Consider the following 26,423-nt stretch of genomic DNA (forward strand, 5'->3'; position numbering starts at 1 on the left):
ATATTGCCTCAGGACTGGAAATGAAAGAATTAACCTATTATTATTTCTTTCAGTTGGCTGAAAGCTTTTTTTTTTGCTGGCCCTGGTAGTGGCTATTCTTTGTGTAAACCTGAAAGTCCCTGGCGGGACATCAGTGAAAAGTAGTGAAAACCCAAATGTATGTTCGTGCCTGCAGATGCCTCCACTCAGGGGAAGTCCTTCAAGCTGGAAGGAGAAGTCAGCTGGGAAGATCCTGGCTTTGCTGGGAGAGCAAGGCTGGAGACGACAGAGCTGTCATGGAGGGGGCAGCGATGTCTGGGGGAGGCTGCAGAGCAGCCCTGGCTCTGTTATTTCCTTTGACTTTGAGCAGAAAATTACAGAGGAAGCCCTGGGAGGAGAGGAAGGGTAGTTTTAATGGAGGCACAGTTCAGCTCAGCGGGAAGGAGGCACGGCTGGCTGGAAGGGCAGAGTTTATGGAGCGGCGGAGTCAGAGGTGTGGCCCGGCAGTGGCAGCTGAGTGCCGAGGCACGGTCCTCTCCCTGACCTCCCCATGACCATCTGTAATTTAGTCCCTGTCTCAAGAGGGTAACTCATCCATCTGCTGGCACTTGGAGTGCAAACTTACCTTTTTTTTTTTCTTTTTTTTTTTTTAAATCTGTATTGTTAGCTAAAACCTTTTGTAGCACGTATTAGGTTTGACAGAAAGGGGAAGACTCCTTGCTCCACATTATATTAAAAGCTGAATTATTTAATTTCATAGTGAATCAGAAAAGGCAGGGGTAGGAGATTGCTGGTTTGAAAGGTGCTGTCATTGCCAGTACCACTTCAGCAGTAGGGATGTCTGCAATCAGAAGCTTGTGAAGAGTGAAAAATGCTACATTTCTTGGAGGGCTTCTGTAGACTGTAGACTGCCTGGTGGTCTCAAGAGGTTGGAGGACAGCACTGGCTGCCTTCTTTTGGACGCTTAAACTAGTCTTTTTATCTTTGCTGTCTTTAATATGGAACACTTCTCATCTGCCTATCTTGTCCATTGATTCTTTAGCAAAGCCACTGTCAGAGCAAGTTAGCAAACACTAATACTGCTCTTTGGGTTACTTTTCAGCAGGATTACCAGTGAACAAGCTGACATTTGCAGTTTGCTTTGCTTGACAGTAGAACTGCTTTCCATGCAAGGGTGATTTACTGTTACATTTTATTCCTGGGATGTCACGACAGTGTCTCATTGGTTCATTTGGCTTTGGCAGAAGAGAGAGTGCACTTATTTGTGTGGGGAGGAGAGAGAGGCTGCTATAATCTAAACATGAGAGCCTTGATAACTGTCTTTTCATGTACTCAAGAGTTACCTGGATAGGAAAGAATGAGAGATCCAAGAATTGCAGATATTTCTTTGTGATGTGGCACAACAGGCTGGAATGCCATGGAAAGTCTGGCTAGTGCTGGATCCTGTGGTTTGTCTCTTATTCCTCGTTTGCTGAATCCATTCTGCTCTTCATTTTCCCATATCATTATAAATAATTGTGGGGGAGAAATGAAAACTGTTGATGCCTCTGTTTCTCTGTAATCCCCAGTCGTCATTCTGCTCTAATTTAATCCAGTTGTCTCGGCAGCAGGAGGCTGAGGGGAGGCTTGCACACAGCCCTGCTCCCTTTCTCACTCACCCCCAGCCCCACAGAGTGCCTCAGACACCCACCCCCATGGAACAGCATCCAGCTTTTCCTGTCATTTATTCCAAAACTTTCTGTGCAGTTTGATTTACATCAGCCCTGTCAAACAAGATCTCAGTGTGGCGTCCTGGCAGCAGCTCTCTCCCCTGTCCATCACATGCTGACAGAGGTGCTGGGACCTGCAGCCTGGTGGGGGCTGTGTGTCCATCCAGAGGCCCATGGCTGTGGCTACATCTGCAGGACAGATTCCAGCCTTGAGTGTTTTAGTGCCAAATTGCATAAACTCTCTGTCAGAAGGGGCTTAGGCAGAGATCTCTTGCTCCCAGCAAGGTCTCTCTGCTCCTTGTCCTTGGGTTGTTAGAAGTGGAGGTGAAATACATTGGACCATTGGCCCTTGAAAGAGTTCCTTCTTCCATCCATCCTCGCTAGCACTGTGGAAAAAATAAAAATAATAAGGAAAAAAAAATAAAATTGGCTGATGTTCAGCTGTCCTCCTGCAGAAAAATAAACCCTTTTCTTGGAGAAAGCTGGAGGGAGTTGAGGTCTACTATCTTGTACCCTTGTATATCTTGTACTTGTGCACACAGCACATGGCTCTAAACCCTCTGACATGTGTCTTAATGCTATTTGTGAGTGATAAGATTTCTTTTTAGCTGTGTTGATAATACTCATATGAAAATCCCGTCCTAGTCAAAAGCTATTGAAGCTTTCAGAACATCAGCAGAAATATGTTTATTTGCCCTAAGGGGTTAACACGTGGCCCTGTGCCCAGCACCCCATAGTCACAGAGTCATTGTGTTGGGAAAAACCTCCAAGATCACCAAGTCCAACCAGCAACCCGCCAGCAGGACCATGTTTGCTACTGAACCATGCCCTCAAGTGCCATATCTGCACATTTTTTGAGGTGTTCTGAGAGATTCCAAGACTTTGTTCAAATTATCATTTTATTATTTTTCCCCTCGTGCTGTCACACAGTGGGGGGTGTCCCCTTAAAATTCACCTGTGCTCCTGTTCCTGTTGTTGCCATGTGCATGCCCAGCCAAGGGAGTGCTGGGTGACATTCTGCCTCCAAGAGCTGTGAGTTCAGGAAAGGCAAACTCGCTGCCTCTGGCTCTTAGGATGGGCGTTGAGACGGACTGGAGAGGCGCTAACAATAAATGACTTTACGCCCACCTTTACCACTAACTGCTTTTACTCCGCCGGCTTTTAGGCTAAACCCAGCCCGCACCTCCCGCTGTTAGAACCGCAGGGCCGTGTGAGGCTCGCAGCCCCGGGACATTTGTCGGGAAACAAACGCAGCGCTGGGGGCTCGGGGCCCGGCAGCGACCCCCGGTCCCGGGGGAGCGGCGGGGGCCGGGCCGGGGCGGGGCGGCGGCGGCGGCGGCGCCAATGGGAGCGGGCGGGCGGCGCCGGGCGCGGGCGGCGGAGCCTCTGGGCGAACAAAGAGGGAGCGGGAGCGGGCGGAGGGACGGCGAGCGGGCGGGGGGACAGCCGGCCATGCGGGGCCGGCGGCCGCGGTGCGGGTGAGGCGGGCGGCGCTCCATGGCCGGCGGCTCGGGGTGAGGCAGGCGCGGGCATGGCGGGCGTGAGCTACTCGCCGCCCTGGTGGGTGAGCCTGCTGCACCGCCTGCCGCACCTCAGCCTGCGCTGGGAGCTCACCGCCGCCGACTTCCGACCGCACGACGCCGAGTACCAGCAGGTGGGTCTGCCGGGGCCGTGCGGGGTGCGCGCCCCCGGCCGTGCGGGGCGGCGGGAGCGGGGGCTCGGCCCGCCCGAGGGGCGGAGGAGGAGGAGGAGGAGGAGGAGGAGGAGGAGAAGGGGGCGTGCGGCCCCCGCTGGGGCTGCCCGGGTGGGTGGCCGAGGGTGCCGTGTCCCCCCTGCTCCGGGAGCAGGTGCCCCCGCAGGGCCGGGCCAGGCGGGGCTGGGGCAGGAGGTCACCACCCCGAGCTGCCCCCAGCCTGCCCGGAGCGCGAGTTCTTCTTGGCAGAAGCTGAAATTATAGACCGATAAAATCACTGAGGTTGGAAAAGCCCTTCAGGATCAGTGAGCTCAACCTTCGACCCAATGCCACCGTGTGCCCGCTGACCCGCATCGCCAAGCGACCCCTGCAGCGGGGCAGGAGCCAGGGCTGGCCCGGCCGGCTCCCAGCGCTGCCCGGCCGAGGGCACCGTCCCGGCCTGGAGCCCCTGGGCTGCCCGCAGCCGCCGTGGGCTGTGCCAGTCCTGTGCGGGCTCTGCTGACCATCCATCCCCTTTGATTGTGCCAGTCCTGTGCGGGCTCTGCTGACCATCCATCCCCTTTGATTGTGCCAGTCCTGTGCGGGCTCCCCTGACCATCCCCTTTGATGCTGCCAGCCCCGCAGCGAGGCCAGCAGTGCCTTTCCAAACCGGCTGCCTGCCTGCTGGAAAACAGATGACTTAATGCACGAGAGAGAGTGGCGTTAGCATCAAGTGCACAGGAGGATGCTCGCAGAATACTTGTGTGCAGCTTTTTTTTTTTTTTTTTTTTTAATGCTGCTTAGCCTGTATCCTGTGCTTGGTTGGCTGGGCATGTAATTAAAATGATTGTGGAGTGAATCTGTGTGCTCCAACATCTGTGTTCTCTGCTGTCATCTTGGAACAGAGCTGCAGTGACTCTGCTGCCTCGTTTTGCCACGGTCTCTGGTTTTGAAAACACCATTTTGCTTTTCTGAACATACTTGCAGTGTCCTATATACACAGCCTGCTATCATGCACACAGGCATCAAGGCTAAAGCATCTAAGCAGTTCTTGTTTATCCTAGGAGTGGAAGGTCTTAGAAATACTTTAGGAGGCAGTATGTTTTGGCTTTTTGTTCTAAACAGATGAACAGATCTGAGGACTGAAGCTAGAGCAAAACGTGAGAGATGTATTTAAGGAGCCATGGGTAGATACAAAGAAACATCTTTATACCAGCAAATCAAAGGGACTTTTGAGCTAACTTTGTATTTTGAGGCTTCAATTTGTTAATTTGTTTTAGTTCCCTTGGCTTAGCAGAGTTCAAGATGGCCACATGCAGATGTAACGCTGCACGGCAGCTGAACTGTATTTCCATGACCTCAGAGGGTAGCTGCCCTTAAAACAAGGGATATGCAATCCCGGAGATCAGAAGTTAAGAGTTCATTGAAAGATCTTCTTGGGAGTGTGTTATCATGAAATAAGCACTCAGTGACCTTTTGAATAGACAGCAGATGTACCAGTTTTCACTTAAATTGCTTAAAAGCATTCCTACCAATAATCTGGGGTTGTGTTTGTTTGTCAGATAATTTTTCTACAGTAATCATATTCCCACTTAAAGCCTTCTGCTGTTCTCCTCCTGTGTAGCTCCCTCCCCTCCCTTGATGACATTAAGGACTTCTTGCACAGCAGTCGATGGCCTTTTAAGTCTTAACATCAGCTCTCAAGAAAACATTTTATCAAATCCAAACTCCAATGTCTGGATTACTGAGGCGTCTGTCATCAAGAGAATGGTTTGAGCAGCAGCAGCTTTGCTGGTTTTGGTGCTGGTGAGGGGTGGCAAGCAGGCTCCAGCAGCACTGCAGCCTGTGCTATCAGTGCTGTGGTTATATAACCACGCTGCTGTGGCTCTGCAAGTTGGCTCTGGAGTTCGTAGGCACATAGATTAATTCTAATGCAGTGAACCAGGGAAACTTAATCCAGCACTGGGAACTGTAATGATAAATGCTCTCTTGTGCTTTAAATGCTTCTGAAGGCCTTTTGGTTTGAATTCTAGATTTTTTTAAATGGATTTGCACCTCTTGCTCTGTGTGCAGCCTGTGCTGGCATTGTCTTCCCTTTTCCTTAGGAACCTTTAATATTTAGCAGGTGAGATCATATACAAACTCAAAATTAGGAAGTCCATTTTTTAATTTTAACTTTGGCTTATTTTTCTTTGTTGGTCTGACTGGTGCAAATTGTGTATGTTTTTGTTTGCTATTCCATTAGTGATTGATACTCTGATTCTCAAGTATGAGCTGTTAAACTGCACACTGCATTTGATTTCCCCAGGGGCCGAGGAGAGGTCAGTGGGGGGATGCTAGAGGAAGTTTATGGGCACAGGTAAGGGCAGGGTGTCCCTACCTGTGAGGAAGGATTATCTTTGCTAAGCTACATGACTCCAATTCATCTGGGAGCTGGAGTGTTGTCATAAATAGCCATACAGCTGGGCTCAGTGTCCAGTCCCATTCTGACGTGTTTTGAGGAAGGAAGCAATGTACCCTTTCTGATTCTTCACTGCTTCTCTAGAAAAGATTTCCCAACCCGTGACCACAGGAAAGCAGCACTTTCCTTATAAAACTCGTTTCTTTAGTCACCTTTTAGGAAAAAAACCCACCTGTTTGTTGTACTCCTGTTTTGTGAAGGGCTTTGAAATTGTGCATCAGCTGAACATCCCACTCCAGCCAGAAGTGGAATGCAGTGGCTTGGGTTTGCATGTTGTCCTGTCACTTGTTGCAGTGCCACGTGCTGCTGCAGGTGAGGAGGCTGCTGCCTGGAGAGGCTTTGCACCTCTGCCTAGCAGGATTAGTGTAATGCCAAGCTGCTCTTCCCCTGGAGCAGCAGCCCAGCCATTGTGCCCTGAAACCTCTCTGAAGGAGGGCAGATAAGCACATGCTGCCACTCTTTGAAGTCTAGGTCTTTGTTAAGTCTTCTGGGACCCTGGGTGATGGGGGATGTCTAGCAGGATGTGGATGCAATGGCTGCTTCTGCTGTTCTGTCCCAAAGAGTGCCTTGGCCAGGGCAGCAGGGACGCCTGCTGTGTGCTGGGCTGTCTCAAGGCTGCAGCCATTGTGTACCAACCTACTGGGGCTTCCTCCTTTTGTCTGAGAGCATGAGAAATGCTCATGGCAGTGCTGCTGCCAAGGGCTGAGATCAGTGCAGCTGCAGGTTTTGGCTGCATACCTTCTTCACCTGAGTCAGGCTCTAAAACACTCTCTCTCGGTATTACTTTACTCTTTATCTTCTTCCACAGCATATCTTGTTGCATTAGGTTAGACCAGTGTGTGTGAGTGTGGAGGAGCAGAACAGATCCCTCCCCTCTGGACTAGATTGTTTAAAAATGTATGTGTATCCTGATGTCCTTCAGATGCTCTGCTTCTGCCACAACAAGCAGTGCAACCAGTTGTTTTCTTTTTCTGGAACTGAGGTGAATCTCCATGTAGAATGAGCTGGGGTTGTGGTCCTTCTTCTGCAGGGCTTTGGCATGCTGGTGAGTCCTATCAGAGCTGCCTTCATGTGCCACTTGCAGGACTTGCTCCATAGTCCTCCCTACAGAGGATCTTATCAGACCAGTTCTTTTCCTAATCCTCCCATGAATCATTGGGGTTGAAAATATCTTGATATGAACAGCTTTGTTCTGGCTGTATTCTCATCTGAGTCATACTGCAGTGCTCTGCAAAGCCTTTTCATTGTGTAGTGAGTCACAAATTCTAGAGTGAAGGGAATGTAAAAATGGAGCAGAGCTCCTGTTCCTTCTGACAGCATCATGCTAACACCAGTTCAGGTCTCCCTGCCTTTTGCTGCTGATCAAATCATGATGATCTTGCCAGTGCTGTCCACTTACTTTCCAGTTCAGCTGATTGGCCCAGTGAGATGGTCCTGAGACTGCTGCTGTCACTAGTTCAATTTATTTAGCAATGTAAGTGACTGACTTAGCTGCGTGGCATTGAATTCACTTTCTTTCTCAGGGTAGAGTTAGTTAAGAGCCTTGAAGTAGTGTGGAGGTCACGTGCTGGAAAGAAATAGAAAAGCTGAATAGCTTTGTAATACAGCACGACAACAGGTAATGGGATAGCTGCTCCAGTCAGGGTGTCTGTACACTGACAGAAAAGGAGACTATGGCACTTTATCTCTGGAGTCTGACTGTGGGCTCAGAAGTGCCCTGTGAACAGTGAAGGAGAAAAGAAGCTGTAAAAGCCAAACCACGGAGCCCTTTGGAGTTTCTGCTTTTTCTTCATTGCTGGAAACTGACGGTGTTGACACAAACCTGTGTAAACACAAAGGTTATGTGTGAGTCAGGCTAGAATAAAGAAAAATTCTCCAGCATCTTTGAAACTCATCCCTTGCACCACTTCGTGCCTTCTCAGTACAGTCAGAGCTGCAGATGCATGGTTAGTAGGTGTAATGGCAGCTGTTTGTGCTTTGGAAGATGACTGATGATTGATTCACACCAATTAAGATGCAGAGTCGTGCTGAAGGAAGCAGTGACAAGAGCAGGGACATGCTCTAGTCCTTGGCTTTGAGATGCTCTCTTCAGTGTTGTCACCCAGGAGTTTCCTATCATGCCTCTGTCAGTGCTTTCGTGTTGTAATGTTCTTTTTCTCCCTCTGTACGTGTGCTGAGAAGGGATCCAGCAGGGAAAGGTGCTGTGTAAACCCAACACAGTCTCTAATCCAAGGCATGTGTGTTTGAACCCATAGCCAAAGGTTCAGCAAGGAATTAATTCTGTCAGGTACTTTCTGGCTCTGTGAGGCTGTTTCCCCACACATAACAGCTAACGGCGTCTTTGGAAGTGTTTCTTGGCTGGAGAAACATGATGGAGCCCAAACTGCCAAAAAACTTGGATTATAGAGATTGTTTTAGAACTTCCTCTACTGTACTGGCATCTTATTTCAATTTTGAAACCAGGAGTCTTTCTGTAAATTGGAAACATGTGTATTAGTCAAGCTGGATGACGTGTTTGTGTCTAGTTGGCTCAAAGTCAGAGGGTAATGTGCCTTTTTTAAAGGGGTTGGACTGAAGGTTTCTTTCTTTCAAGAACAGATGGACCCCTTCCAAGGTCTGATCAGCTATCCTGCTGTAGCACCAGTTTGCTCATATTTCCAGAAAGGTTAAGTGACCCCTGTTAGTAGAATCCAATGTTTTCTGATGAAATTGAAGTTGTTTTTATTTTTTTAAGAGCTGCTGGTAAATTCCCTCTTCCCTTTGCTCATCAGTGTCGGCTGCATGAGTAACCATGCAGTAATGCCTCCCATCAGCAAACTGGTGCTGTGTCTGACTCTTCTCTCTTTGATCTGGAAGAGCTTTTACTGATGAGCAGCACCACAGTGAATAACCAAAAAGTAGAACCAAGGCTATTTTTGGCTGATTTTTACCAAAGGTAGACATAAAATGTGTTCTGTTGACCATTCATCCAGTCATGCAGCAGCATATGGTGTGCAGAGAGGAAAAAATTCCACCTTTGCCAGCTTTCTGCCTGCAGCCTTGCTTTGTTTTGCTGACCCATGCTGTGCTGCCACGTTTTCAGATGCTCTCCTGAGATCTGGCAGTTTCTGGAAACACTGGCTGTAATTACCCTACTCTAGTCAAAAAAAGCCCAGCTGTTCTAAAGGTGTGGTTTTAGCAGAGTACACAGGGGTAAAAGGTGTCTTGGAGAAATGTGAAACACCTTGTGGTGCATGGAGGAAAGGAGATGCAGGTGAGTGTGCAAAGATGTAAACCATGCTCGCTTCCTCTGGGTGGGATCCCAAAACTATTCATCCTGCACAGAGAAGATGCTGGTGCCAACCTGGTGAGCTTCCCAGCCTCAAGACACATTTATGGAGCATGTGGTGCCCTGAAGGCACCATGCTGGTCTCAGCTGGGAGGGCAGAACCAGAGCTGAAAACGTGTCTGGTTGTGGTGGCCAGCCACTGGCACCCTGGTGCTGCTGCACCTACACAACATTTGTCTTCCTGAGGATGCTCCATTTTTATCCCCATGAGTGTAACACCATCTGACTCCTGGTCTGCAAAACCCGATCTCTAGCTGTCTGGAGAAAGGAGTAAGCAAATTCAGTTCAGTCTTAGTGTGTCTTGCCTCTTTTTGTTCTTTTCCCCTTCACGCCTTCTTGAGCAGAGGGACATCTGTGGTCTCCAGGTTAACAAAGTGCCTTTGTTTAAATGTTGATCCAGTGAAGCAAGCAGTGCTTAAAGCAGATGTTGATGTGGATTTTTAGTGTTCTTTATTTTTTGTTATTAGGAAAAGTGAGAAATTCTCACCCAGAAGAACATATCCCATTAGGCATGGCTCTGGAGATTAAGGGCACCAAGTCAGGTGCTTTCTCTGACTTAATCCCAAGGCTCTGAATGTGGATTAAGGGGCTGTGCCACAAGTCTTCTTGACCTCTTACTTGTACTTTGGGATTATATTTATTTTGGAACCTGTAAACAAAAACCTGTCCATTTAGTACAAGAGAGAGGAAAGTTATGGGCCTGTGTCTCATCAGCTTTCTTGCCCTGTGTCTGCAGAGCAGTCAGAGGAATGAGCACTCTACAACCCCTTGGAATTTCTGTCTTTTTTTCTGTTCTTTCTGTTTCATTTTGTTTGTTTTTTTTTCCTTTCCTTTTTCTTCCAGGACAAGGCTAATTGTACACCATTTCTCCTGCTCCCCTGCCCCCAGCAGCACCCACTGATGGAAGCGTGAAGTCCAGAGCTGATGGTGTTTGTGTTGTAGGGCTGTGCTGTGGCAGAGCTTCCACGGTCACCCTGGTGTGACCCTCCTGTACCTGTGAGGATGGCTGTGCTGAAGGGCCAGTGATGATGGCCAAAGCTTCTCCTGGAGTCATTCTTTCACAGGCTTTGATGTCAGGTGAATTTGCTTGGGTGGCTGCAAGCAAGCAGTGAGTAAGGTGATGCTCACTCTTAATTTTCTTGGGATGGAGGGGAGTCAGCATCTCGTTTGCATTAACCTCTTGGTGACTGTCAGTTCTCTTCTTGTTCCTGTTTTAATTTTCAGTAGTAACTTTTCCACCAGTTATGGTGAGATTTCCCATTCCCCTTGAGTGAGTAGGAGAACTTGGCTTGTTTTCAGCCGAATGTGATTCCCATAGCTGGGGGAAGGGATGTGATGTCTGGGAATATATTTGCTCCAAGATTCAAATGAGACCTGAGAAACTTTGGAATATATCAGGATTACCTACTGCACTGAACCTCAATTCTCACTTTTAAGACATGAATAAGACTCATAATACTCAGGAGGTGATAATAATAACAATAACAACAATAGCAACAACAACAACAACAACAATAATAATAATAATAATACTGTCCAAGGCCAGTAACTTTGCTCCTCTCTTGGCAGAGCTGCACTTTCTGGATATGTCATCCTACCAGTTTTTGTTTTAGCTGATGACAATGATTAACAAGACAGATGAGCTAAAATCAAGGAGGATCAAGTTCATGCAAGGCTTCTAGTCCTGGGGATGCATTCATATGACAGTCTGAAAAAACAAAAAAGTCATCACTGTTAGAAATCCTCTCCTCCACTTCAAGGAGTGACTGATGTGTTGCAGCAGTGAAAAACTGGGAATTGGTTACATTTATTCACAAACCAGAAATTATTTTTGCTGCATGGCAAAGGGGTCTCCAGGTGAATAGTGGCTGTGGGGCAGAGCCATGCTGATGCTATTTTTTTTTTTTGGTATTAAATAAACTAGGAAAGAACAAAACACAAAGCACTTTCATGTTGCAAAAGCTTTCATTTCAAACTTCTTTTTTTTTAGATTTCGGCGTAATGAGCCACTTATAGTATTTGAGTCTGATCTTGTAATTGTGAGCTTTAGGGTTTGGTAAGCTGCAAATGTGCACGTTTTTGCAAAGTAGTCATTTGTGTGCTAAGGCTGCAAGGCTATTCTCTTGCAAGAAAAAAGAAAAGTAGGTTAGCGTGCAATCCATGGCCACAGCAGTTGGTGTAACTCAGTCAGATGCTTTTCTATTCCCTTCTCCAAGCACTGGGGAACATAAGGGTAACATTTGCAATAATGTGTGCTTTCACATGCTTATCAGGTTGCTTGCTTCAGCAGATGTAATGAGTGCCAGCCCTCTTTTTAGTTATTATTTTAACAAATGAGCGGTTTTTGGTCAGTGGTGAGAGCAGCATTGAAACCATCCAGGGAAAGAGCTGACACTCCCCTTCACCTTCACTTAAACTGGAGCTGCACCCTCGGATTTTGATTTCCTCTGTCACCACTAAATGCTTTTTCTGGCTGATATGGCTCAGAATGGTGCCACACGTGCATATGCATGAAAGCCCTTTGTAGTGTGAAATTAGGGATGAAAGATATTGCTAATCAGCCCTAACAATGCAGGACTTATTCCTGGACGAGGGGAAAAGGGAATGTGGGGAATGGATGTTTCACAAATGTGTAACACATTCAGACACGTTGTTATGCCAGTGTTGGTGTCTGTGCACGGACGCCCTTTTCAGGCTGTAAAATGCTGCTGTTCATGCAGGGAATTTAAACAAGCCTTCTATTCAAGGCCGAAATTCAAAATAACGCCAAAATCCAAATGGAGGCACTTCAGTTGCATAATAGTGTCTGTTACAAGGAGGCCTTGGTGCAGGAGATGATGTAATGCTCCTTAAGATACGGCCCGGGCTGGGGACGGGGAGAAAGGGAAGATGGTGTCAGTGGCAGAGCCATTAAAAGTATTGCTAATGGTATCAAAGCTTTCCATAGGGTGTTAATTAGCACACCTGAATAATTCCAAAGGTGGTTGTGTTACAACTGTACATGTGGAAAAAACTGCTCGGTGCTACCTGTTTTCTCTGATCATAATCGCTTTTTCCCTGGGGTGAGCTTTCTTGAAGTTCAACAGTGTGCTCGAGTTCCTGCAGCTGATAAACTGGTAATTTTGACACTTGCTCTGGGAGCTAAGAATGCCTCAGTCTGCCAAAGAGATGCTTTCTGCTCCTTGCTGAAATTGTGATGCTTCTCACAGGGCTGTGCCTGGAGCTGTTACTGTTCCGAGGCCTCCGGCAGCTTGTTACTTTACTTCCTCCTTAACTTTGTGGTTCATCCATATTAATTTTCTTTATTTTAGGAATAATCTATGTTGCATCCTTGCTGCAAGTGCCTCTGGTCCGTTTTTGGGCTGGTGTGGTCAGAGCGGGCACCCAGGATTGCTGCCCTACCTATGGCCTGCCCCATCCCCTTTCTCCCTGCCTTTACAGTATTCACTCCAGGAAATGCTGAGAAAGTCGGGAGTAATGGAATTCATGAAATTCAAGCTGTGCTTCAATGAAAACGTGTTTTCAATTTCTGCCTCCTCGGGAGCCTGGGACTGAGCTGTGATTGTGGGGGCTGGGGCCGGATGAATGGAAGTGCCGGAGTCAGCGCTCTGCGGAGCCTCTCCCGCATCTCGCCGCTCTCCCTCGGCATTCAAAGGCTGCTGAGAGCTTTGTGGCAGCTTCAGGAAGCGTTTTTGTATTCAGCTGTCCAAAAAGCCCAGGCGTTTTCCTGCTGGGTTTGATCTGGCAGTCGGGGTCTGAATGACAGTGACATGTTGGAGAGGAACGTGATGGGGGAAGCATCAGCTGCGGGTGGTTCATCCCCCCTCTCTGCTCTTGATCCTGCTCACCGTGTCCTTTGAGTGTCCTGCAGCCGATTAAGGGTGAGAATTATAATGGTGACTCAAAAGCCTTTGGTAAAACTCATTAATTCATTCCTCCTTTAATTAGACACCCAGCCATGGGCTTATAATTATCAGAGCCCAGGAAGGTTTGCAGCTGTAATAAGCTGTGCTGCATCAATTGCAGAAATCGTGGATTTTTGGCAAATGCAGATGTGGTGAACTCTTCTCAAGTCTGGTTTTTGATGAGGAACATGCAAAGACATAGAAATGAAAGAAGCAGCTGAGTGTGTGCTGTGACTGACCTCTGGCTGAATCTTGCCTTGTGGTGTTGAACTGAGAGGAAAGGGTGAAGTTGTCCTGCTTATAAATATTTTCTTTTTCCTTGGGAGGTGTAATAATGTAACTTTCAAAGAGAGAAAAGAGGAAGGAGAATCAAATGAAAATATTATCTTAATATGGAATATTGTATAAAGCCTTTAGCACCCAGTGGAGTTACACTTTTGGAATCAGTGTAACAAGAACAGCTACAAGCATTGCACACAGCACCCATTTTGCTTTTTGGATGTTAGGGAATAGCCGGGTGTTCTACAGTGAAAAGTACCAGGTACTTTTTTTCAGTCTTCTGGGGGAAGAAAATCAATAGTGAACTTCTATTATTTTGTAATGTCTTCTTGTTTCTGAAATGGGAAGCAAGGTAATTTTCAGAACTAATTTGTGCAGCTCACCCCCAGCAACAGATGATTGGGATCTTCTGAGAGAAGCTTGTGCTGCTTCTGGTACCTTTGAAATGCTCATGGGTTCTTTTGCAGAACAACAACTAGAGGGAAGGCTGAAAGGATTTCAGGGAAGAACTTATTTCTACTCCGTTGCATCTCTGCTTGTAGTTCTGATCCTTGTGAATGCCATGGTAGACCCTGATAATATGATCTCCTTTTGGCATTGGACTGACAGGCTGTCAAGTGCAAGCAATCCAAAAAGGCACAGACCTAGGAAGAGGCTAGGGATGGAGATAGCTGGCAGCCACTGGGCTTAAACAGAGATGATTGAAGAGATGGGTTTCATTTTTTTAATATTTTTTTCCTTGGACTTTTTAACTTGAGTAAGGTTAGAATGAACATTTTGGAACATTTGGAAAAAATGGGAGCTGTTGCACAAGAGTAGAACAGAGGTACTGCTAGGCAATGGCAAGTATTAATGTTCATGTTCCCTCAAGAGGGAAACTGTTTCAATTGGAGTAGGTGGCAGGAAAAAATGGATCAGCTGTGTTTTGGGTCTTTTTCTGTCTGGATTCAGTGGAAAGCACAGATAGTACATCCAGTGAGGATGGAATGATTTGTTTGACACTTCTGTAGCTAAACAGAAGTCTTTACTTCTGATGAGGGTGCTATTTTAAAACCACTGTACAACACTTCTTGTGTGCCTTTTTGTATTACAGTATGTGGCTGTTGTCTTCTGTTTGTCCCTCCCATCCCCTCCCCACACAGCCTGAGTTATTGTTGGTTTATGAGACTGAGTAGTGCCTGGAACTGGGCTTCATCCCTGGCCTCTGAGGTCAACTATGCTGGGTCAAATACACTGGCCTTTCCTTATTTCTGTATATATTTAAAATTCCTACAGGTTGGACAACAAACATTGGATCAACCTGAGCAGACAAATTAACTGGAGCAGCAAATTTACAAGGTTAACAATTGCCTTTCAATCTCATAAGTAAAATTTGGTAAATATCCTGCCGAGGTTCCTGGCTGCTCTTGGAGCCCATGTTCTGGGGCAGGTTTTGTACTCTAGCAGTGAACCTCTTGATCACTGCAGAGGTTCTTTTTTTTTTTTTTTTGAGCTTTTTCAGCCTGACCCGCTGCAAACTAAAAAAAATCTCTTTGAGCACAAGCTCTTCAGCATTTTAAATGCTCCAATATGAAATGGCAAAGTGCAGATGATGAATATGAAATAGGTCAGGTGCTGTTGACAGAATTCTCCGTGTGGACAAGCGGTGCTCTGGGAGCTGCTTCCAAGGTCTTGGAGGAGCTGTGTAAATGATCATGGATGCTGGGAGCGTTCTGCTGAGGTGTAAATAACAAGGTTGGACAGTTTAGGCTGGCTCTGCTGTTTTTATTAGTGCAGCTTGGCTTTCGCCTCGGGTGATGTGGAGGTTATGGGAGAAGGAGGAAGGGACAAGCTGTGAATTTGCCTCCTCTCCCAGCAGAGCATGATGAGAAGGTTTGGGGATCTGGTTACCCTAATCCCCCCTTGGCATGTTAATTCTTCTTGTCTCTCTACTTGTATCTTATGTCTGAAATTCCTACTGAGGCAACTGCTTGCTGGGTCACGTGTGTCTCACTGCAGTGCCCTTTCAACCTTTTTTGTGTGCATTTTGTTGCAGCTATTAGAAATCAGTTGCCTGCTATAGTGTTTCATTGCCGTTAATTTTTTTTTCTCAAGAAAATGTTGCTCTGAGATATGGCTGCTTGTCTTGTTCCTGTCCTAAATACATTTACTGGCTATTTGCTAGATGTGACATCTTCTGCCTGTGGTTGACCCACCTCTTAATGTCCTCTGCAGATCCAAGTTCATTTTTGTGGCTAGATTTGAATCACCTTCTGCTGACTTCTTGGACCACAGCAGTGACAAATACCACTGGTGAAATGCAGTTCTGCAGGTGTAACCTATGGGCTAGACTCTCATCACTAAATTAATTATCAGGTTTGGTTTACATGTGCTGGCTCCAGCAAGGGTGGTCTTGGTTGTGTGATGCAATAAATTAAACACAAGGTTCTTAAGAGAGAACCAATTTCTAGGATAGGCTGTGAATGCTCTTCAGGGTTCAAGTTCAAACCAGGTGTGTCTGTTTTTTCTCTGCCAAAGTGAAATTTGCTGCTTTGTCAGTTGTAGTGAACGTTGAGCTTCCTTTCTAACATCTGTGCCTTCAGCTGGGATTCACCAGCAGTTTAGTTCTTTACTTCCTACTCACAAACACATCATCAGCATTTCTTTGATACTAAAGCTAGTCCAACAAGGCTGTCATCCTTGAGGATGTGATCTACTAGGCTTTTGTCCCAGAGTTGTGTTCAACTAGCCTTTGACATGCTGCTGCCTTCCAACAAGTCACAGGTCATGTCTCCTGGGAAAATAGAGATCCTGAGTGTTTTCTGTGTAGCTGCACTCAGACCTTGGGCAGTGTGTGGTCATGGCCTTGTGTTATGAATGTGGCTCACTGTAAACAGGGCTGAGAGCTCCTGGAAACCGCTGCTGTCCTCAGCTTTATTCTCAGTGAGGATTTTTTTTTCCTGTTAAGAGCAGGACATGTGAAATGGAACCACAGCTCTGCTCTAGTGCTGCAGTAAGGAAATAGTACATAGTGAAAAGTTTGATGTTAACTGCAAGTGATGTATTCTTTTTGTAGTCAAAACATTAGCTATGCTGAGATAAGAATCTTTTTCTTGGTACACCTGTGGCTTGGCCTGTGTGGCTCTTTGTGTTCCAGGACAGTATTTCTGCTGATGTAGATGAAGAGCTGATGGCTGGAGGAAGAGTTCATGTGTGTGTGCACATACCATCAATTGGGGAAATGGTGCTGGCCACCGCATGTGGCCATCAGTGCTGCACTTGGGGGTGCTGGTTCTTGCACAATCCTGGCTGTGAACATCTAAAGCTCCTCCAGTGCTGCTGAGTGGGGTCTCAGTAGGTAGGGAAGCATCCCGTGTGATTCCCAGCTGCTTAAGGAGCAGGGTCTTTAGGCTGTTTATGTTGCACTCCTTGCTAGCCTGCATTTACCATCCAGGCAGCAGCCAGATAACCCCCCAAGCTTGTGCCCCTGGGAAAAAGGCTTCCAAGCGGGGTTGCACATTCCAGGCACGTCCTGGCTCAAGCTGAGTTAGTCATGCGTCTCCCCGAGCGTGTCAGAGCTCAGATCTCTCCTGCTGCTGTTCTCCACATCCATGCTCTGGAAAAGGCAGTCATCAACAAAAGGGCGCTTGGAGTTGTGGAGCCTGGTTACATGATCTTGTCACTTCTTTCACCCTGATCTTCAGAGACAGTGTTTGGAGTGCAGAAGTATTTTCAGGAGCCTGGGAAAGTGGCTGGGACTGTAGGGCACTGTCTCAAATTAAATAGTGGCAGCCAGTGATAGGAAAGTGAAAAATGTCTCATTTTTTAGGAGAAAACCACATGAAAACTTGATGCCATGCTATCCCTCATGATCATATTCTGTGTCTGGAAGCTACTGCTAAAGCTGCTAGTCACTACATGTGGGATTGCACTATCATGTCTTCAAATGTATGCAAAAACCTGTTCATGTGCCTTCCCTTACATGCTTTCCACCTGAGGGCATAATCCAGTGGCAATAGAATCACTTCCATAGCAACCAGCCTGTCATAAACAGGATTATGGCACCTAGACAGGATGGAATACAAAGAATTCAGGAAAGAACTGCCCCCTCCTTACCATGGAGCAAAGCAGGGTAAATGGTGACCTGTGTGTGTCACCCTGGGAACGGGGGAGGAGGAAGGGCACAGGTTCACGTGTGTGCTGTGTCCTTAAACTGGTGTGACAAAGCCTTGAGAAGGTGAATCTGTGTCGTTAGCAGGGCAAGGTAAAGCCTGCAGAGAGCCTGTCACTGATCTCTGGGTGCAAGTGCACCAGGCTGCATTGGCTCAGCTAATGAGATTAAACCCCTGAAGGCACCAGGGACACATTCTAGCCATCCCTTGCCTTCCTTTTTATCACTTCCCAGTCACGGAGACTCTTGTCCTCCAGTCTGTAGAGGGTAAGGTTTGTCTGCATTAAGTACTGCATTTTTTCCCACTAATGCTGTCTGCAGAGTTAAATTAAAATACTTTCTCAATACACATTCAAGCTTGCACTCTCTTTTAGTATAAACTTGAGCTGTTTTATTGTCAGAGATGATGGGAAGAAGCTGCAAAATCAAAAGCTTCTGTCTTTAGCTCCTTCTGCGGAGAAGACAAACAGTGTCACGTAATGTTCTTCTGCAGACCCATAAAGGAAAGAGAACTACTTCACTTGCACACAGTTACTGCCAGTGGTATTGTAGTTGGTTTTATGCTGCATAGATTTAAGTGAGAACAGTTACTGAGTGCTTTGTAGGAGTGTTTGAGCAGCTGCTCTGCTCTACTTTGTTCTGCAGTTTATGCACCACTTGCTTTTGCTCAATAAAAGGCAGCGTGAAAACACGGGAGTTATTGCAGATATTTGGTCTGTGGCTTCAGGGTATCTTATCATGGGGCTGGTCAAAACGTCTTTCTAGTGAATTGCTCTCAGTCTTTGCAGCCTTTGGGTGATGTAACCAATGACTCCATTGCTTCAGTCAGTCAGAAGCACTGCTTGGCTCTCTCCCAGGAGCTTTCACACCTGCTCAAAGGGTGAAGAATTCTGGCCAACTGCTGCCAGCCCTTAAGTGCTGTGAAAAGTCTCTTGTCAAAGATCCAGCTTTCTGTCCAGGTTGGGAATCAAGATAATGCTCCCCACAAATCAAATGGGCTTGGTCAGAGCAGCTCCAGCTCTCTGTTGTTGCCTGAGCTACTTTTTGTAGTGATGGTGTTGTTAGAGAGCTGTTTGTGGAAAGGGAATACAAAATTGCTGAGGAGGACATGACTCTCTTCTTTTTATTGTGTTTTTACTGCTGGTCCTGCAATCAGTGAGGTCTGACAGCCCCACCTGATTAGAGAATCAGCTTCAGTAAGAGATGCTGTGAGTCCTGCACTGGGGCAAGTGGGGTTTTTTGTTCCTGATTAGGATTTTCACCCAAAATATATTCACAAATGAGGCTTTAAATATCTGTCTATAAAGAATAGGAAGAAAAATTTCCTGTAGGGAAGGGAGGATCTCAAGCCTGAGGTATTTCAAGTGCAAGTTGAATGTATGGTGTGGCCTGGCTTAAAAATATGTATAAAACTACTCATGCAGAGTGATACACCTGGTTCCCTTTTGTGGCAACCTTTATGGGAGAGTTCATACATAGCCTGGGGTTTTTCTGCTTTACACACTGGTGAATCCCACTTTGGGATAATGTTCCAAACAGGCAAATTGCAGATCTGCACATGTAACAAGGTATTTGGTGCTTCAGAAAAACTCTTTTTGCAAATGCAAAGTTAGCCATGAGGGTAACTGTAGGTATCAGTGCTGAAGGTTGCTGTAAAGCCAGGGAATGTGGTTCACTGGTCAAGATAAGGTGGCTAAAAGTCCATCCAGCTGCAGCAGTGAACTGAAAGACACTGAAATAAAAGTAAACACAGCAGGCAAATAGCAAATAAGTAACTAAGCACCAGTTCCTGGTGTAGATTTGATGAAAATGTGTTTCAGGAACCACAGCGGCAAGAAAGGGTGATATAATGTATTTCTGCATTTCTTATTCTGGAACCTCTCACTGAGAATGCTGATCTGGCACTAACAGCTGTTTATAAGTAGCCAAATTTAATTTTTAAGTTTGTGTAAGTACCCCCTGCAGGACTCATAAATGCTCTTTGTCTTGTTGTTAGTGGAAGTGGCCAACCTTGGTGATGTTGCAAACATACAAAAGTCATTTTAAGGCACCACAAGGTGAGTGTTGAATGATAGGCCAAAAATCAGAGCAACCACAGGGATGGCTCATAGCAGGGATGACCCATTGCTCAAATATCAGTGGTTGTATGGGAGGCTGGATTAAATAATCCTTCCCAGGAATTTTCTGGCCAGGACTCTCTCCTGACTCCCTGTTGCTTCAAAGAGCTGCAGTAGATGAGTGCAGACCAGTAAGTGGAGGAGGCAGCTGGCTGTTGTCCATTGGATTTCTCCTTCCTTTGCTGGATCCCTCCTCATAATTCCAGTTGGAATGCAGCGGGCTGTGTTTCTAACCTGAGATGTGAGGCTTAAAACAGCTGAGTGAGGAGTCTGTGCTCCTGGGCTTTCATTCTGAAAGGCACTGTAACCCAAAATCTGCCAGTCAGTAGCTGTGAACAGATTAGGGACAGGAAAGGGGCCTGGTTTGTGGCTGCAAGTCCCTCCCAAGGCCAAGTGAGGACCTGGTGAGCAGGAGCACTGGAGCCTGTTCATTCAGATGAATCCTTCCTTGGGGTTTGTCTGGTGAATCCTGCCCTGGTGGCTGTGCTGTGTCAGGGCTCTGACCACAGCAGCTGTTTTGGCTGAAGAAGCTTTTCCCTTGAGGTTTGTTGGGTGGTTGTGCAACACCTTGAGATTGGCCTTGTCAAGGTCTTCTGCTGTAGCACTTCTCTCTTGTTGTGATTCTTCATGGATAGAAAGCATTGGTGGCAGAAATACACAGAAATACACAATAGATGCAGTAATCTCAGCATCCCTAAGTAGGGACAAGAGAAAAAGGAGTTGGTGGGAAGAATAGCTCAGGATTACACTGTGAGGGGGGAGCTATCAGCCAGTTTGGGATGTGAAAGAAAATCTGCTTCCTCTGACTTCTATAGTTTTGGCCTCAGTGAGCAGTGTTGTGGGCTCTCTGAAGGAAGGCTGCAGTCTGTTTAAGGTTTCAAGCTCAAAGGCCAGGACTGCTGGCTGCTGAGGCCGTGTGTTGGTGGGAGGATGTGATGCTTTCAGGATGCTGAGCTGCAGTTGTGAGATGAATTGTCTTTTAGTGGGTGGAGAAGTGGGGGAAGTCTCCATTATCAACAGCAAGTGTCCAAAGTGGCTGAAATTTCCCAGTGAAAAGTTGCAAAGGGTAAGTTTATCGCAAGTAGAGAAATCAAATTGCGGTCAGTGCTTTCTATAAAAGGCACAACTTTTGGTTTTAGCTTGTGGGCCTCACTTTTTTCCTGGATAAAAGTTAGTGTTTAGTGCAGCTCATGGCATTATGTAAGTTGTGCATCTCACAGAGCAGCTGGAGGCATTTCAGGATGAAGGCTTTCCTTGGTGGTCAGGGCGACAGGAGCAGGGGAGCTGCTGCCTGTGCTAACTCTGGTTTGCAGTCCCAAGTAAGGAATCTGCTCAGAAGACAGAAGTCAGCCAGAAACCTTTTATTTGGTTCCTGATTTCTGCTTCTTCATTGAGCACTCCAAGATATTCCAAAAGGGAGGTTCAACACAAAGTCTGCCATGTCCCACACTTCTCCACCCAACTCTTGGTGCTGCAGGCACAGGGACTTTGTGTGACACACCTGTGTCCAAGTGACACATGGCTCAGTGCACAGGGCTGGGCTGCACTTTTTGACAAGCTGTGGGTCTGTGAAGCAGCTAAAGCTTCCACAGGGGATGTGGACTTGGCATTTCTGCCTCTCAAACTGATCCAAGCAGTGTTCTGCTGAGAGGTAGAAGCTTTGCAGTAATTTCTTCCCCAGATGTAGCTGCTGTGCAAACAAATGTTGAAGGACTATTTTCTCACAATGGTCCTCTATCAAGGGTGCTTCAGCCTTCACCAGTTACTGGATTAGCATAACAAGGGTGGTTTGAAGCAATGCTGATAAGAGCGGAGTGTTTCCTGCTAGAGTTATGATCAAGCAACTTATAATTCTGCTGTCTTGCACTTTTTTCAATCCTGGACTTAAAAGGAAAGCTTTGTCTGCCTGAAGTGTCACCACTTCCTCTCCTGCATCTCTGAAGTGCAGAAGGGTTTGGTGCTGTCCAAGTCTGCAGTGCACAGCCTGGGGCTGGTGCTAGAAGAGGTCACACTTCTGGGAACTGTGGAGCATTGCAAAAAAATTTCCTCCCTCGTGCTGTGTTTGGAAAGATTGTTTTTTCTAATAACCCAGATAAACTGCATGTTCTCAAGTCCTGCGTGGTTTGAGTGTTTTGTTGTTGCTGGTGGTTTTTTATTTAGATTCTTTTTGCAACATGCAGGTGCTTAGATATGCTCAAAGAGCCCAGGAGAAAACTTTAGTGTTGTCACTTTCCTTTACAAATTAGATGAGAGTTTTGAAGTTGTTTTTAAAACCCCCAAACAATCAAACCCAAACATCTTTATGTTGTAGAAATCCATGCAAACAAATTGACTTTAGGTTTGTCTGTGTGTACACTGAAACCCCAGGAATTCCCATGGTTGTATGGAGCCCAAACTTTGCTGCAAGGTTTGTGCTTATGATCTGAATCTCTGGAAAATGAGTCTGTTTCTCTACAGAGTTGCAAATCTCTTTTTTAAACATTATAGGGAGGGAGATTCTGACCATTGTCTGTAACTGTGTGCTCAAAGTCTCCTTTACTTTTTAATGACATTAAAGACTTTTTTTTTGTCCTGATTTCCCATGGAATGGCATTGCTGTATCAGTGCTGCAGTGCCAAGACCTGTGTGTAGTGGTGAAACTGCATCCAGCACCCATTTGGAATAAATACATTTATACTGCTTGTTGAACAAGATCAAGAAATGTATAGTACTGTAATTTAACATACACAGCACAATTTAAAATTAGATTTGGGCTGTGAACATGGATGTTTGTCTATGATAGGCACCTCCAGGCAGGACCTCAGCAGAGAAATAGTGCAAAATTGTGGTTTCAACACTGAGTCTTTGTGTAAATGGCACCTAAATCTGAGGTCCTACATGGGCAATTCTGACACTGATGTGACTCTCCCATGCCCAATAAAGTTTCCAGCTTTAGCCCTTTTAATCACACCTGTGTAAAGTGGAAATTTGTGGTTCCTGAGGTCATGGCTCAGGAGAGTGGCTGGAACATTTTGCACTCTGGGGCTGCTCAGTGATAAAATCAGGGGACTGCCCAGGCTGGAAACAGGTTTTCACAGCAGCTCAGAGGTAGCTCTGGTTCCAGTTATAGTGTAACCAGGCCTGGAATGCACAGGAGCAGCCCTGCCAGCCTGGACCAGGGTGTTTGAACAGCTGCCCAGTGAACCAGACTGAACATCTGAACCAGGCATGAAACACTGCATATTTGTGGCTGATGAATTGTTATAACCCTGGCCTGGCATAAACCTGGCATGGAAACAAAGTCCCTGGGCCTTCCTGGTGCTGCAGCACCAAGAGTTGGGTGGAAAAGTGTGGGACATGGCAGGCTTTGTGTTGAACCTCCCTTTTGGAATATCTTGGAGTGCTCAATGAAGAAGCAGAAATCAGGAACCAAATAAAAGGTTTCTGGCTGACTTCTGTCTTCATGGGACCCCATAGGCTTTCCTAGACCATATATTTTTTTATTTTTAACCATCATGGAAAAAAACACACTTCTGGTTTTGGCATGTAGATGAGTTGTTTCCTGCCCTTTATGGCTTCTTTCTGGTTTGGAGTTGGAAACAATGCTGAGAGCAAACAGAACAACCCACTGGACTGCTGGGGAAAGGGTCTGTAATAGCATTTTATTTCTGGTTCATTTGTGACCTGTGGAATTGTAGCTGAGCTGGGAATATTCCTCCTAAAGTGCTAACATCAACCCATCCCTTTTCAGAGCTGATTCTCCCTTTGCTTCCCTCTGCCCTTAAGACCACACTCTCCATCACTTTCACAGTCTGGAGCAGCTCTTGTTGCCACGGGAGCAGGTGATCAATTTTCCCTTTCCAGCAGTGCATTATGTGTGGTGTGATGCTCTCCTTGGTGCTGTGTGTGCCTCTGCTCCTCCCCAAGTGCAGGAGAGCTCTGGATGTGGCAGGGCCTGAGTTGGGGTGCAGTGCCACTCCACAGCTGGACAGGCAGTGGCACAGGTGACACTTCACTGGAGCCCTGGGACTCAGCTGGTGTCTGTGATGTAGCTCCAGTCCCCACCTTCCCTGCAAGCTCCCCTCCTGCAAAGCCCATCTGCATTTTGAAGCCCTCTCCAGAGTTGTCCCTCTTTAGAAGAGTGATGAGAAGTGAGACCCAGGGCTGTGCAGCTCAGTTCAGGCCCATCCATTTGTCAGGGAAATGGTTTTCCAGGGCTGCATTCCCATAGGAAATGTCAGGCCTGATAAATAGGCTCGAGCTTCCTCACTTCTTCATTTTCCCTAGAGTTTAGTTTCTAGGAAGAGATAGTGTTATGTAAAATACAGGAGATGGTCACCAGGGACCAACCTGGATTGGAGACAGGGCAGAAATATTTTAATTTTGAAGCTGGCTGGATAAACAACAACAGTTAAATGAACAACAACAGTTAAATGAACAAACACTTTCTTTTATTTTATAGAGACCTTAAAAAAAAAAGAAAGGAAGGGAAGCAAGATTGATACACTGAAGTGTCTGGGAGGGAACATCCTTTTAGATGTTTGGTGTGTTGGAGATAAAGGCAGCCTCCCTTTAATCAGTGGCCTTTTTTCCTAGTGCTTTTTAATGCAGTGCAGCCAGTGAGTCTGGGTTTCTGAATTTCTTATTTCTGGGCACTGGCTGAAATAGCTCTTCCTGCTGGGATCAAAATGGGAAATGACCTGAGCTACACATGCTGAACAAGAGGAAGAAGGGGAGTGGCTTGCTGGCTGGAAACTTGGTAGTTCTGTTTATCTGTTCAGTAGCTGAGAAATAATTACCTTCCAAGTGTTCAGAGTTTGGCTAGTGGGACCACTCATTGTCTTGTTATCCATGGAAGCATGATGATGGGAAAAAGGGGTGTTCTCCTCTTAAGATTTTAGTTATAATAAAGTTTGTGACTGATATTGTTATGAAAGCATTTTTTTTCATCAACACCACTTTCATAGAGAGAGTTGCCTTGAATCTGCATCAGATGTGTTAGTCTGAATCAGGATTCTTAGTGCTTGGTGAGCAGAAGGAAGGCAGGGAGGTGACAGCCACATGTGGGATATGGCTGCACGTGCTTTAACCTGGTCACACTGGTTTGCAATGTCACACTGTCATGGAAGGTATTTAAGTGTTATCCAGTTTTTCCTGGGCTCCATAGGCAGAATTTAAAGTTGACTTTAGAACCAAGAACCACTTGAGGAATTATTTTCTTACAATATCAACGTGCATTCAAAAGAGTTAAGAGTTTTATTTTCAAGATAATATGTTATGTTCATGCTTCATGAATCTTTTTCTCTGGATTGAATCATTATAAAAAGGCTTCTTCTCTCATTTAAATTTTGTGGGAGTAAATTTTTCCTAGTGCCTGTTTGCTGGGGAGTAGCCAAAGGATCTAAATCTTGGCTATGGCTTGAATTTTGTTTTTTCAGTTGAGGGGAAAAGGAAAAGGGTGTCGCCAGAGGGCAGACCAAAGTGACCAGCATGCCTTGAGTGTGAATGATGAGGTCTTCCTTAATGCTTTGCCCTGGCAGTCTGGGTGCTTTTATGTCTGCTTTGGAATGGTCAGTGTCTCCAGACTAGCAGTAGTTCTCAGGGATGGTGATGTTTTCCAGAGGGACAAACTTCAGTTGAAGAACAATTATAATAATGAAGTTTTGTGAATAGCTGTTCTTTCCTGCACCTGAGAGAGCCACTTTTGTGCCTGGAGAAATCACTGAGGGTTTGAGCAAAAAAGACTGAAGACTGAACCTAGCTTGTCTAGAGATCAAATGCTCCACTAGAGTGAGTATTAAAAATAGTTTGGGGAGCTAAAATGATCTTTGGTGCCTACAGCAATGAACTACATGAAATAATCCTGCTCAAGTCCTGGGACATCAGAGGCTTACTTTGAGCTGACCTCCTGTTAAAGGACTTGAAACGACAGCCCTTGCAATTCAGCTTGTCCAACTTGATTAGATTTTATCTGGAGCTTGATTGAATTTGTGAACAAGATTATGAAAAGCAACATGACTGTCAATGAGGTGAACAGTCTTTGAGGGGAAATTCTCGGGTATCCCAGAGGGTAGTGCTTTTAAGTTCAGTTATGAATATTAGAATTCCTTGATTAAGTTAGTTGCAGGTTTTAATAAGGCTGCTGTGCATCAGTTTGACACAAAGCTTAACACAAAGCTTGTGTGGTGTTTGCTTCCTGAAAGAGAAGGGTCTTCTTCCCATCTCAGCTGCTACCAAACTGGTCTTGGAGACCCTGGGATCTTATTATTTTAGGGAGAAACTTTGATCATCAAGCAGAGCAGCAGAAATAGCCTTGCTTGTTAGTGTGGAGCTGTGTCTGCTGTGCTTCACTGCTCCAGCAGGTCAGCTGGGAGATGGTGACCTCTGGGTAGTTCACCTAAACAACACATCTTGGTATTTGTGTAGTGGATATCAAAGTCAGTCTCCCTTGAGGATATAGGGATTTATAGGATTTTTTTTTTTTTTGTAAAAGGAGGAGAAAATAGAGGGAAACCTGGCTATCTTCCCTCTGTGGATGGGTAAATGACAGGTTTTGGAAGCTGCTGTGCTACCTACTGTTTCATTTTCCTGGCTGCTCTAGCAATGTCTCCAGCCCAGAGACCACAGCAGTGGGGAGTGATTGCTTGAGCCCAGGGAGAGCCACACTGCCCATCACAGGCTCAATTGTCACAACTTCTCATGATGGCTTTCTTGTTTTTCTTCTGTTGCTAAATGTTCAGCTGTGATGTTGGAGAAGAAAAAAAAAGTCTGACACCTTCATATGTAGCAGCAGCTGTTAATGAGGAAAGTAGTGCTTTGTCAAAACTGGAGAGATCTCACTTAT

At 46.1% G+C, this 26,423-nt stretch overlaps 1 protein-coding gene across 2 annotated transcripts in view; it reads left to right on the plus strand.

Moving 5' to 3' along the window:
• The first annotated feature begins 3,123 nt into the window (after positions 1–3,123).
• The window catches only part of TTYH3 (tweety family member 3), a 76,184-nt gene continuing 52,884 nt past the window's right edge, over positions 3,124–26,423 (plus strand). For both annotated transcript variants that reach the window (XM_030958469.1, XM_030958471.1), the window contains exon 1: positions 3,124–3,342. In XM_030958469.1, coding sequence (XP_030814329.1) covers positions 3,220–3,342 — 123 coding nt within the window. In that variant the 5' untranslated portion in view covers positions 3,124–3,219. The remainder of the gene's footprint in view (positions 3,343–26,423) is intronic.

Source organism: Camarhynchus parvulus, chromosome 14, assembly GCF_901933205.1.
Source record: "Camarhynchus parvulus chromosome 14, STF_HiC, whole genome shotgun sequence".
Taxonomy (NCBI): Eukaryota; Metazoa; Chordata; class Aves; order Passeriformes; family Thraupidae; genus Camarhynchus; species Camarhynchus parvulus.